At 30.1% G+C, this 14164-nt stretch overlaps 2 protein-coding genes across 2 annotated transcripts; both read right to left on the bottom strand.

The window, feature by feature from the left end:
* Nucleotides 1–608: 608 nt before the first annotated feature.
* Nucleotides 609–5527, bottom strand: LOC110661134 (probable LRR receptor-like serine/threonine-protein kinase At1g53430). Its single transcript, XM_058140809.1, is given in 11 exon segments — nucleotides 609–1225; nucleotides 1501–1651; nucleotides 1820–2057; nucleotides 2145–2367; nucleotides 2583–2704; nucleotides 2846–2983; nucleotides 3088–3280; nucleotides 3354–3724; nucleotides 4751–4786; nucleotides 4905–4967; nucleotides 5357–5527. Coding segments are annotated over 8 exon segments (1515 nt in total). The 5' UTR covers nucleotides 3582–3724; nucleotides 4751–4786; nucleotides 4905–4967; nucleotides 5357–5527; the 3' UTR covers nucleotides 609–1003.
* Nucleotides 5528–8775: 3248 nt separating this feature from the next.
* LOC131168995 (LRR receptor-like serine/threonine-protein kinase ER2) lies at nucleotides 8776–10232 on the bottom strand. The gene is made up of 6 exons (XM_058140588.1): nucleotides 10144–10232; nucleotides 9531–9602; nucleotides 9331–9402; nucleotides 9165–9236; nucleotides 9007–9078; nucleotides 8776–8851 (listed from the first exon to the last, which is right to left on the bottom strand). The coding sequence occupies exons 1-6, from the start codon at nucleotides 10230–10232 to the stop codon at nucleotides 8776–8778; spliced, it is 453 nt and encodes a 150-aa protein (XP_057996571.1).
* Between the last annotated feature and the right edge of the window lie 3932 nt (nucleotides 10233–14164).

The raw sequence follows: 14164 nt of genomic DNA, 5'->3' as shown, positions 1-14164 counted from the left end.
GTGTATGAACTTAATTTTTCGTATATATCCCTTTAGGATTTAGAGGAATAAAAATTTCTAGTTCTATTACTTGCCTTTTTTTAAAAATTATATAATAATTGATAATTAAAATTATAAAAGAGAAAAAAAAAATTAAAATAAAGGGTATTGAAAATTTTATTGAGGATTTAAAGTAATAACAAAGTAATTGAGTTAGTATTAAAAATTTCAGTAAGTATATAAAATAATAAAGTAAGAAAATTGAGAGAGTATTGGAAATAAAAATGAGTGTAGAAAATAATTATTTAGAGAATTTGTAAAAAATTGAAAAAATATTAAGAATTAAAGAAAATGCAGAGAATAATTGTGTAGAGAATTAATGATATATATAAATGAATTAGGAGTGATTGAATTTTTTTATATTTAAATCGCCGCTTCGAAATCGTCGATTCAATCCGGTTCGGAACTGCCGGTTCACGATTCTTAAAAAATATAAGCCTGATCCAAACCGCATAAGGACAGTTTTGGTCCGGTTCAAAACCAGTTTCAGTTTTGACAGGTTTTGGTCCGATTTTGACCGAACCGGTTCCGGTTCGGCTCCGATTTAAAACCAGACCGTGGCCGCCCCTAGTTTAGAGGACTTCACTTCTACTCGATTCTTCAACAACAGCTGCATTTTTTGTTTGGTTTTTATTTCAGCAACCATGTGAATACACATTAAGAAAATCCAGGAAATGGAAATACATATTAAAGCAAGCCAACAACAGCGATCTCACAATGAAGCTGGCAAGTGCAGTAGTTCAAACACCACGAGCCTGACAACCTTGGAGACTAAGACGATAACTTAACCAGTCTATCTGTCTTCTCTAACATCCCTGAAGAACAATCTTCATAAATTCCGTACTCATCTCCATCTCTGCTCACAACATCATAAGTGACAGCATTTGATGTCTTTCATGTAGAATTGTTGCCGGATCCAATGCGGGGAGTGAGGCTAGATACAGCCTTAGCCATTGCAAAATCATCAGTCGAAGCATCGAACTCGGAATGAAGGAGCGTTAATTATCTTGCTTTGGCCTTCAAGAACTTTTACCACTTCAGACATGGTTGGCCTCAGTGTAGGGGATGGATTAGTGCACAGCATTGCCAGGTCTAAGATGATCATTGCTTGTTTCACTGAGTAATCATACCCCAAGACTGGATCAACTAGCGACAATAGTTCACCCTTTTCTTGCAAAACATAAGCCTGAATTAAAAATAAAAATAAAAAAGTGTTTAGTTATTGCTTTGGCAATGCAGAGGCAGTCAAATCAAGAGTCTAACATCTAATCAATAAACTGACATTCTACATGTATCTTTTGAATTGATTCAAAATAAATGAAAGGAAACAGTCAGACTAGAAGCAATTCAGACGCAGAAAACAAGTTATACATAACAGTATGCTTTTACATCCACGTTTATGCTATAATCTTCAGTTGTTCCTCAATGCCAGATGCTACAGAATTTGCAAAGATTACTTACCAAATCAAGTAGATAGACACTCTCATCGTTTGGCCTGTAACTGGTGCTATTCCTCCCACTCATAACCTCAAGTGCAACCACTCCGAAGCTGTAAACATCTGTTTTATTTGTTAAATAGCCCCACATGGCATACTCTGGAGCCATGTATCCTCTGCAGAAATAGCAGATGCAATTGAGAAAAATTATCCATACAATCCCAGAATTCATATTCTCAAGGGGGAAAAACTTTCTAAAATTGGAAAAGAAAGAGCCTCACAACCAATGCATAATTTTCCTATCAAGTAACATTTAATTTAAATAAGGAACAAGGATCTTTTACGTCGTTCCAGCAATTCTAGTGATAACATGTGTCTTCTCTGCTTCATAGAGTTTAGCAAGTCCAAAGTCTGATATTTTTGCATTGAGATCCTTGTCAAGCAGCACATTTGTGGGTTTGATATCTCTATGGACAACCTTCAGCTTAGATTCTTCATGGAGAAAAGCCAGTCCCTTAGCTATACCAAGGCAGATTTTGAACCTAATTGGCCAGTTGAGTTTCAACCTTAGCTCCTCTGAACCTGCACATATGACAACCGATTCTTTGAATCTTTTATATTCAACTTAAGGATATAAGAGTTATTTATTTTCTGCGTGGCATTCAAAGCCTTATTATACTTACCAAATAACACGTGCAAGGGAATTATTTTCCATGTACTCATAGACGAGCAAGAGTTGGTTATCTTCTGCGCAACAACCCAATAGCTTAACAAGATTTGGATGTTGCAATGCAAAAATAGTTCCCACTTCATTTACAAACTCACGAGTGCCTTGCTTTGATTTTGATGACAGTTGTTTGACTGCTATTGCCGTCCCATTTGGAAGTACACCCTGCAATTCGATAGTACACAACATTTAAAAGGAAGCCATCATCAAATGCATGATCAATTTGTCCATCTATTGGTGCAAGTAATTTGGAGGTGATTATATGTAAACAATATAATAGATAGTAGTAAAAGCATTAGTAATTTCAAAACAAGCATACCTAGCACCTAAGATCGCACAAAGGCAAATAGTAGTAAAGGCATATATGTAATAACAAAGACCTTATATACAGATCCAAAACCTCCTTCACCAATCTTGTTCACAGGATTGAAGTTCTGGGTGGCAGCTTTTATTTGCCGGAAGTTCAAAGAAACTCCTGGTTGTAGTTCAAGACCTTTTAGTTCTGTGTCATAATATCAACCATCAAACACAAATTCATCATTAAAATGATGTCATAACTCATAACTAATAGGAAGGAAATCACTGAGGCCTACAGATATCATGACAAGCAAAACCAACTCCATCTATAATTGGATGTTCTCACCTTTGCTATGCAAATCTTTTCCACCAAGAAAGCCTTGTTTACGCATGAAAACTAAAATTAATAGTGGGAGAAGCAATGCAGATCCTATGAGAGCAGCAATAATCATTGGGGATAATTTTGTCCTGGGTTTTCTAGGAACTAAACAAGAGATTTAGCATGATGTCAGACAGAAAGAGAGAACAAAATCAAACCATAGTTGGTAGCATAAAGAAATATCAAATATATCGAGGCACCTATCGTACCAGGAAAAACAGAAATAGCAGATATAAGAGGACCACAATATTCCGTTGGAGTACGAATTGAGCCCTTGCCAGTCCAATACAAGTGGATCTCCAGTCGATGGTTCCTCACAGTAGCAATGAAGTCCAAAGTTACATTTTTATTCACACCCATAGCAGATTCTCTAATATTGAAACTTTCAAATACCTTCTTGCCCTATCAAATTTTCAGGTTCCATTAATGCAGTTCTATGTTACTAGCACATTAAACATATGAATATGATGCTCACCTGAATTGCCACATCAAACAAACGCTTCCCCTTGCTACTAGGATCTTTATTTTCTCCATACATAATCTCTGCAAAGTGAAGTTTCACTATGTATTTGTCATTTTTCATACAAAAACCATAATACTTCAGGGAGATAGGTGAAACACGAGCTGTCTTATATAGAGGTGCATAATCACTGGGAATTCCACATGATTTTTTCAGAATGTACTGTTCATGGCCTGTGTCCATAAAAATCCCTTCACTACTGTAACCCCAACTTGTATCATCACTTAAAAAGAACGTTGATCCTCCATCAGGTTGTGTATCAGCTTGATAATGAACTCCATTAATTAGCACCCCCTCACCGCCACAGTTTATATACAAGTGATCATCTGCATGCACTTCTTTTAGTTAAAAACTTAAGATATAATCTCAGATGACAGATCTTCATCTTAATACAACTCAACTCAACTCAACTAAGCCTTTATCCCAAAAATTTGGGGTCAGCTATATGGATTCGTTTTTTCCACTCTGAACGATTTTGGGTTAAATCCTCAGAAATGTGTAATGCTTCTAAGTCATGCTGTACTACTCTCCTCCAAGTCAATTTAGGTCTACCCCTTTTTTTCTTTCTATCCTCTAGCCTAATGTGCTCTACTTGTCTAACTGGAGCCTCCGTATGTCTACGCTTCACATGACCAAACCACCTCAATCTCCCTTCTCTCAACTTATCTTCAATTGGCACCACTCCTACCTTTTCTCTAATACTTTCATTACGGACTTTATCTAGTCTAGTATGGCCACTCATCCACCTTAACATTCTCATCTCTGCAACTCTTATCTTAGATGCATACGACTCTTTCAGTGCCCAACACTCACTACCATATAGCATAGCCGGTCGTATGGCTGTACGGTAAAATTTTCCTTTTAATTTATTGGGAATCTTACGATCACAGATCTTCATCTTAATAATGAAACAAAATCATGAAAATAAAGCAGGTTACTAAAGAACCCCTCAACATCATGGCTTAAAGTATTGAGAAGATTTCCTCTTTCAATATCAATGAAACAAAAGATGCTAGGTTCTCCAGTGTCAAAACTGAGAAAGAATATATAAAAATATTGATACAAAATTAATATGATCATTTATAAGTTGTAGTCCTTTCTGAATTAGAGCACTGCTTTTTTCTTTTTTAGATTTGAAGGGGTGAATGTCACATGAAGCTAGAACAAGGAGTGAACCTGACAAAACAAACAATCCAGCAGATAAATAATGAACTCACTCAATGAATTTTCAGTGGGGCAATAGTAGTCAACTCTCTGCCATGCCGTGCTCCTAGAGAAAAACAATGGCACCGAAAATAATTAAACATTTTATAGGAATGAAATCAATTGGTAGAGTTAGAGGAAAAACTTACAGATTTGCTGTTTCAGCACAGCATGCAAAAGAGTTCCTGACAAACATATGAACTACAACACGTCATTATGTAACTAATACAAGAATAAAGTTAAATTAGTGATAGAGGTGAAGATATAGCACAAAGGGTAGCGTCATTGACATGTGTCTCTTACACATTTGGGGCTATGCCTTCTGGTTGTATGGATACGCTTGTAAAATTATTTTCTGAGATGTCCCTGAAATATAATCATAAAATTGGCAAGAAATATTTCAAACAGTAACCCTGAAAATTTTGAAGGTATGAAAGTTTCATTAAAAAAACGAAGTTGGAAATCAATTCTTAGTCATCTTTGTCTGAAATTATGGTCCTTGCCTCCTTGGTATTCATTATTGATGATTTAAGAAGTGTCTTCCCAAAAATTTTCACATTATTCAAGGCGTAATGGGTCATATTAGGAAATGTAGCTCTTGTAACCATTCCATAATAGCAAGGCATATTATTTTCTCAAAACCCTTCTGAAAACATTAAGAAATTGTAAAATCAATGGAGTACTAGTGTAGTGGTGTACAACACTCCACATTAAGAAACAGTAGCTACGAGAAAAGTATGAATACGAAGACATACGCATGTAAGGTTTTTGAACCAGCGAGCCATGTGGGGATTGATCCATTAAGCTTATTTCCTTTAAGGTACCTGAACACAAACACACAAAGATAATGTAAAAACTCATCAGTCGAACCAGGCTTCCCGAGTATTTGTTAAGTGGGGGGGGGGAGGGGGTGGGGGTTTCCACCAACGTAATGAAGACAAATTTGAGGTCTCTTCTAAAAATTAGATAAGAAATTATAGCTGCCTTGCGTAAACAGAAAAATTCCAGCATCATCAGCCACTGGCACTTCGCCTGCGCCACCACTTCCAGTATCACGCTCACAGTCACATCACCTCTTATCTACATTATCCATTCCATTAGCCTTCAAATCGCACCACTGTTGTCTCATCTCAAACACCACATTTTCCGCCACCACGGACGGCACCGACCACCCGCCTCCACCATACACAGGGTGATAGCGAGCTGGATTGGGTTCATTTGTTTTCCTTATTTATGTAACAATTTAAGCTACAATGAAGCAACGTCGTTGAACTTAGCAACTTAAAAATGAAATCCGTCCCTTGTTTTCTAATTTGTTGTATGGAACCGCTTATTATTCAAGGGGTGTTTGGTTTGCTTGTTAGGTTCAGTTGATAGTTAATAGACACTTAAATAGATAAATTATGGTGTTTGATAAGCTTAAAAAATAGAAATGACGGTGATGCAAGAATCGATATAATACCCATCAATTGCAGTTTGTATCATTTCTATCTTTAGAAATGTTTCATCACCGATAGCTGATCTGGTTTTATTTTTTATTTTGATCATATTATCCTTTTTTATTTAACTTGAAAATTAATATTATTAATATTTTTATTTTTTTATTTATAATTTTAATATTTTAATTAATATATTTTAATTTGTTAAAATATTTTTTTATTAATAACATAAAATATAAAATATTTATTTATATCTAAAAATTTAAAATTAATTATAAATTTTTCTATTAACAATAATAATTATTTTATTATTTTATCTATATTTTTAAAATTATTTAATTATCTTAAAAAAATAATTATTTTTTTATTTCAATAATAAAATAAATGATATAATATAAAAGATTAATAATTATATATTTATTTAAATAATATAATATATTAATTTAATAATTATATATTTAATTTAATAATAAAATAAATAATATAATGTAATAAATTTATAATTTTATATTTATTTAAATAATAAAATAAATTATATGATATATACCCTTATTAGTCATTTCACGTGTCAACAGCAACAGCTAAATATAATTTTACCAAACACTTAATATAAAACAGCTATCATCAGCTATCAGCTAACCGCTATCAGTTATATTCAATAGTTAATTCAAACAGGCCCTTAATCTTCTACGCTATAATTTAATCTCTAAAATTTATTTAAATTTATAATTTAAATTTTATAAATTTTAAATTAAATAATATAATTTTTCATTTTTTAATAAATTTATAAGTTAATCTTTTAATCATAATTTCAATTAAATTATTTTTAATTTTAATAAAAATAATTAAAATATCATTAACTCTAATTTTAATTTAAAAATATTTTAGACTATAATTTTTACTTTATAAACAATTTATTTTAAAAAATTTAGTGAAACATACAACTTAATTCCTAAAATTTTAATACTTAATAATTTAATTTTTAACATTTAATAGTTGCCATTAAAATTATTATTAATTCTTTATTAAATTAAAAAAATAATCAAAATATTTTTAACTTTATTTTTAGTTAAAAAATAATTTAGTTCTGATTCTTTTTTATTAACAATTTGTGTCCAAATTTATTTTTATTTTTCATTTTTCATTTTTTATATGTAAATTTATAACATAATATAATATATGAAAATATAACAAAAATAAAATTTTATAAAATTATAAATACTTATTTATAAATAATTGTAATATTTAAACATTAAATTGTAAAATATGTGGATGATTTTATATTTAATCTAAAATTTTAATATCCTTAAAATAATTAATATATAATTTTAATAATTATAATCGACATTTAAAATTTTTTAATTTAATGACACACATATTTTAAAAATATAAGAACTAAATCATTAGTAAAATAAAATCCTAGATACTAAATTATCTATAAAAAAAATTTTAATGACTAAATTATTTTCATATTTAAAATAGAGTATTTTGATAATTTTTATTAAAATTAAAAATAACTAACAAAAATTCTAATGGCAAAGAGTAACTTGTAGGTTTATTAAAATATTAGATATTAAATTATTTAATTTTAAAATTATAAATACTAAATTATAATTTACCTTTTTTCTTTGTTTTATTCCATCAAACAATCAATCAAAATTGGAGTACATGAGGAACAGCTTCCTTACAAGTATTGTAGGCTTCGACAGTCTATCAAGGTTGGGATTTCACCACTCAAATTGTTGAAACTCAAGTCCCTATTAACATAAACAAGAACTAAATTCAAAGGGATGGAAATTTAAAACAAAAAATAGAAAATTATGCAAGATAATGTTATAAGCGTAGAGCATATTCATAAATTTATGTTTGACCAGCAGAAGACTAAAATTAAAAGTTTTATTTTTTATTTCTGAAATTGAGGGTTGGAGATCAAACTGAAGGTTATTATTTTTTTTAAGAAAATGCAGTTCTGAATCAGACCAGTTTAAAAAGAGAGAAACAAAAATTTGGTCAAATAATTTTTACAAATATGTAGTGTGCACTTTTGTTGATAGAAGCAGAGGTAAACAAGGTTAAGTACTGTGGGAATTGATCTTACATATAATATAGGGATTTCATTTGACTAAGAAATTTAGGGATTGGACCGATCAGTGAACAATTCCTCAACGTCCTGTGGCAAGAAATTATACTTGGGATGAAGGCATTGTATGTTGACAACGATAAGGATATGGGAATGCATGTCAGAACACTCACATCCATTCCAAATATGTCATTCCTGATATATCTGGGAATGGGAATCCTCTTCCTTCACTGCTTCCTGTTAAGTCAGAAACATGCCTGGACCAAACCAAAATAATGAGACATATAGCCTGAGATATGGCTTGCTATGCAGGAAGAATGGGAGGCAGGTAAAAATTTTACAGCACAGAAAGGTTTAAAGATGAGAGTGCCTCAGGGAAAGGCCCTTCAAAACTGTTTCCTATCAGTCCCCTGCAAATCACCAATACTCCCAAGCAATTAGCACAGCAGTTAGATCTTTATGTTGTTTAGAAAGCTAGAATTATAGCTGCTTACAGATACTTGAGATTCTCCCACTTAGCAATGTAATCAGGTATCCTGCCGGAGAAGTTGTTTCCGAAAATGAATCTGCAAGAAGAAAGTTCAATCTCAAGTAATTAGAATTTGGAGAAATAATATCTCTGTGGCAAAAAAAAAAAAAAAAAGAAATCTGCAACTTACAGGTTGACCATCTTCCTTAAAGCTGCTAAGCTTTGAGGCAATTCACCAATGAAATTGTTGTTAATCAACCACCTAAAAATTATTCACAACCACTCCGGGTTATTACTAAATAAAGCTTGTGATGAAAGAAATGCAATATTAAACGTTGGAGTTTTTTTTTTTTTTTTTTTTTTTTTTCCATACGTCTTCCCTAAAGTTGGTCCACGATCATCTTGGAGAAGACTTACAAGTATTCAAGGTTTATAAGGTGTCCTAGCTCGTAGGGGAGAACACCTGAGAGCTGATTGTCAGACAAATCCCTGCAGAAAAATAAATCAACTTTTATTACAATATAATCAAGCTTATCTGTATATACTTATACATAGATATAAAAAAATATATATACAGTTGGACCAGGCTTGTAAGGTTCCCAAGTTGTGGTGGAATTCCTCCTGATAGCAAGTTGTTGTTCAGGAACCTAGAAAAGAAACTTGTTAAAAACACTGGAAATTAAATATTACTCTTTTTATTTCTTGTAAACAAGACGAATTTTGGTTAATCTGAGACTTAACAGAAGTTGGAGAGATGGAAGGGAATCCAATGCTGTTGGAATTGAGCCATTGAACCAGTTGCCTGAAAGATCTCTGCGGAAGGTGGAAAAAAAAAAAAAAACTGTGCATAAATTCTTCTAATTGGAAAAAAAAAATGTACACAATTAAGTAGGAAATTAGAATAGTTGATGACATAAGATATTGAATGGTTTTAGACTTACAATTCGCTTAAAGACTTCATTTCACCAAGAAAAGTTGGTATTGGTCCTTCCAGTTTGTTGTCGTTGATGTAACTGTATCAAATACTAATTATTATTAACATAATTATATACTAATTAATGCCATTGAATCATATATATTTAACATGATAATATATTTTTTAAAATACTTTTAATCAAACAAAAATTATAGCTAAATCTTTATAACATATTGACAATAATAACATTATTTAATAAAACAAAATTTTAAAAGTGACTTTATCAATATAAATTGAAATTGTATGATCATATATATATATGATGAAATTTAATTATGAGTGAAATTAACTGAAAGAAATGCTTACAAATATAAAAGCCGAGATAGGTTTCTCAATGAAGTGGGAATGTTACCATGAAGCTCATTTTTGCTTAGGTCTCTGCAGATGAATTTCCAAAAAAATACATATATTAATTATGTATCATGATTAACTATTATATATAATTAACAATCTAATCTTGTTATTTAATTTTCCATCAAAGCAAATCTGTGAGTGTGCGTAATATTCAGAATTATGTTTTTTTTTAAGGGAAAAAATACAAAGAAAAGATAATTAAAATGATAAAAAAAAGTCCTTACAGTGTTGTTAAGTACTGAAGATTGGCTGTTTCAGGTGGGATTCCGCCCCTCAAACGCTGACCAGAAAAATCACTGCAGCTCAAAGCCATTGTTCATCAGAATAAGACTAGTCCCTTCTTTTTTTAAAAAAAAAATGGCTAATAATATACATACACACTTTGCATAAAGAATACACATTTTTTTTTTATATAAAATCACCATAATTTTATTAAAATATATTAAATTTTATATCTCATAGTAAGATTTGTTCTTAGTTTTTTCTTTAAATCTGATATTGATTTTCTTCAAGAGGAGAGAGTCAAAGAATTTTTTTTTTTTTTACAGCATATTAATTTGTTAAAATCCTCTCTTCAAATTAAGGCAATTTAACTAATATTAGAGTAATTTTGAATTATGAAGACTCAATTCAATTTACCCAATTAATCATAAAAAGAAAAAAAAAGAAAAAACCCCTCCCCAATTCTAAAAATATGTAGCTTTAATTAATGTAACTTAAATTGTAATAATAAGGTTAAAAAGATAATATATTTCTGTCACACGACACACAGTTTGATAGCATCTGCATTTAACTTCATTTGAGCGTTGGCTTAGTGGATTGAAGCAGCTTGTGCGTGAGAAACCTTGATTTGCCATGCGTAGACCACGAGCCATCCACTGCCACAAATACAAACACACTTTATTATACACCTTTTATATATATATATAAATATATAGAAAATTATTTTTTTAAATATACTAATTAGAGAGTGTTAAAAAATAATTAAAAATTAAATTTGATCAGTTTTAGTTATAAGAACACTAAAATAACAAAACAATTTTTTCTAAATTGTTTTTCTCAACAGCATCAAAAATAGTACTTTTATTCAAAAAAACAGTTTCAGACTCTGAAACTCAATACCAAAGATAGCAAAATTAGAAAATCTCTTTTTCTTCAAATAAGAGAATTTCTCTTTTTGTGGTTGGAATTTTGGGGCTGGGAAAGAGTGCAGAAACTGATTATTACCATCACTCTGGAGCAAAAAACTAGTTGGTGCTTGACCAAATGAGAACACAGAATTATGAATCCAAAGCAGCAAGAAAGAAAGAAAGATAAATAGCATCCCCATCACTACAACTTTTTCAACCTATCTCCTAAGATCTCTACTGTTAGTTCTCAGGATTTCTAATCTTTCATCCTTATAAAGGTGAAAAAATTTGACAGGAATTTAATAAAATATGTACCTTCAATGGGACAAAATCTTTAAATATGAATAAATTGGTAATGTGATTGGGTCTTAGTGTATTATATGGGTCTAGCAACAAATCAGATTACTGCAATTTGCTCTCATGCTCATTAAAACAGTCTATTTCCATTATATTAATTGGGGGTGAATAAAATTCGATTATAATAAAAAAAATTAAATTGATTTAATTTAATATATACATATTAAAATTAATTATTATTAATGGTAAAATGTATCTTTTTTGCAATTATAATTTGTATATATATATATATATATATATATATATATATATATATATATATATATATATATATATATAGTTAACGATAAATAAGCCATTAAAATGAAAATAAGAAAATTATTCTCCTAAAAATCACATATTAATTAATAGTAATAATAAGACTCATAAATTTTATTTAATATATATATATATTAAAATTAATATAAATAATAAAAATGTTAAATATTAAAAATTAAAAAATTATATTAAAAAGTGATAATAATAATAATAATAATAAATAAATTTAATAAATTAAAATTTTAATAAAATATCACTTGTTACCTTTAAATAAACTTTTTTTTAGAGCAACAAATATAGATATATAGATGTTCTCAAGGCATAAATTCCTTTCTTCTCGCGAGTCGCTCATCTCCATGATCCTCGCAAAAAATACGGGTCGAAGATAAATTCCGTAACAATTATCAATGGCATGTAATTTTTGAATTAAGGATCTTGTATTTCTTTAATTTCAATTGAATTTTTCCAAAAAAACAAAAAAAAAAACCAAATGATCGATTGCCACTTCAAATTTCTTCTGTTTGCTATTTTATTTATTTGAGCATGTTTTTATATTGAGTGTTACTAAAATGATTAATTATACTTTAAAAATTTAAGTATGTGGAATGAGTTATATGCCTTTAGATAATCTATTATACAATTTTTAACAAAACCCTTTTCTCTAACTTTTTTTTTTATAAGCAAAAACAAGGATTGGTGAATGGCTAAGTGATTCAAATGCGCGAGCCATATTACCCATTAGTGGACATCTGAAACCGACGCCACCTCCAACCCATTATATCTCTAATTAACTATTATTATTGTTTTCTTTATAATTAAAAGATCCTATTATCAAACTGTAATGAATTGATATATGAAATTATGTATCATCCATAGATAATATCTAATCTTAATAGTAATATCACTTCATTCACATATAGAAAACAAATCTTAATGGGTAACACCAAAACTTGGCTAATGATTCCAAGGAGGAATAAAGATTGGCCAATACTTCATCAACTACATATGTCTGTTTGAGATTGTTGTTCTAATATAATTTTTAGAAAAATATTATTTTAGATATTATTAATAAAAATATTTCCAAAATTAGATAATTAATGTTGTATTTAGTGATGATTAGTTAAGTCTGAATAAACTCATTTCACACTTCAGGAACTCTTATCTCACCCATTTATTTCAAGTTTGTGATAGGGATAAATAATAACAAGAAACATAAGGGGCAGCAGAGTCTTCCACTTACACACATTTTATAGTGCTGCATCATCATTTCCCTATTTCCCATCCAGAGTCTACTATTCATATCTTGTATGTGGAAAATATTTTATCATTTTGCTTCAAGTTTAGTGAATTTTTGACCTCCTGTCTACTTAGGTGAGATAAAGGTGAGCATTATTCATTTTGAATTGAATAAATTAAATCGAATTGCTTTAATTTAGTAATTTAATTCGATTTTTAAGTTAATTCAGTTCGGTTTTATATTATAAAAATTTCATTTATTTCGGTTCGATTTGATTTTAAAGAGAAAAAATCAATTAAACCGAACCGAATTGAATAGTTTTATTGATTTTTGAATTGATTTATTTTTATAGAGAATTTATAAATTATATGTAATTATATATATATAAATTGCTTAATTTTATTGATTAATGGTTATTAGGTACAAACTAAGGTCAAAATCATACCAAATAACTTGAAAATCAAGTCTAAATTAAAAAATAATAAAAAATCAAAACTGATCTATTTGAACCGAGCTGAACCGAAATAGAGGGATTCAGTTCGATTCAATTTTTCATCCATTTTGGTTCGGTTCGATTTCTAAAATATGCAATTCGTCTTAATTTTATTAGGTTCGGTTCGATTTGAACCGAATACTCACCCTGGTAAGATCCATTTCAGAACCCAATATCCTCAATGAGGTTTAATTCTGAAGTAGACCCAAGAATCTAATGTTCCAATTCGATCAGGTTGGGCTCTGCCTATACAGCTTTGAGCCCCCGAAAGAACATAGCTATTTTCCCCTTCTTCAATAACTGGTTGAATGTGCAGAATTTAGTGAGAAATAGAAGGAAATGGAGCGAACCCAATAGTGGAAATTCAACCTCTTCATCTATAGCACACTATTAAGATAATACTCTTGAGTAGGGATGGCTACTAGGCCTGTTTGGACTCGACATTAGTGGTGTCTGTTCAAGGTTGAAGGGGATACACACCGGACCACAAGGTTTCATCTGTTCAAATATTGTAGTCTGATTTTGATTCGATTTAGTTTTAGTTAAATCTAATGACTGAATTTTATTCAAAACTTTTTAATTTTTGAAAAAGAAAAAATCTAGTTTTTGATTGAAACCAAACCAAAATGAATCGGATGGCTTTGATCTGATTCAAGACTGGTCAATTTGATTGGTTTCAATCTGAATTAGACCAGTCTAGTTTTGAACCAAACAATGGCCAGGTCTACTCCCAAGTAATCATGGCCACAATCTGACTTGAAATTGAAATA

The sequence above is a fragment of the Hevea brasiliensis genome, chromosome 18 (genome assembly GCF_030052815.1).
Source record: "Hevea brasiliensis isolate MT/VB/25A 57/8 chromosome 18, ASM3005281v1, whole genome shotgun sequence".
Classification (NCBI taxonomy): domain Eukaryota; kingdom Viridiplantae; phylum Streptophyta; class Magnoliopsida; order Malpighiales; family Euphorbiaceae; genus Hevea; species Hevea brasiliensis.
Note: the sequence above shows the minus strand (reverse complement) of the source record. Positions and strands in the feature narration are given on the sequence as shown.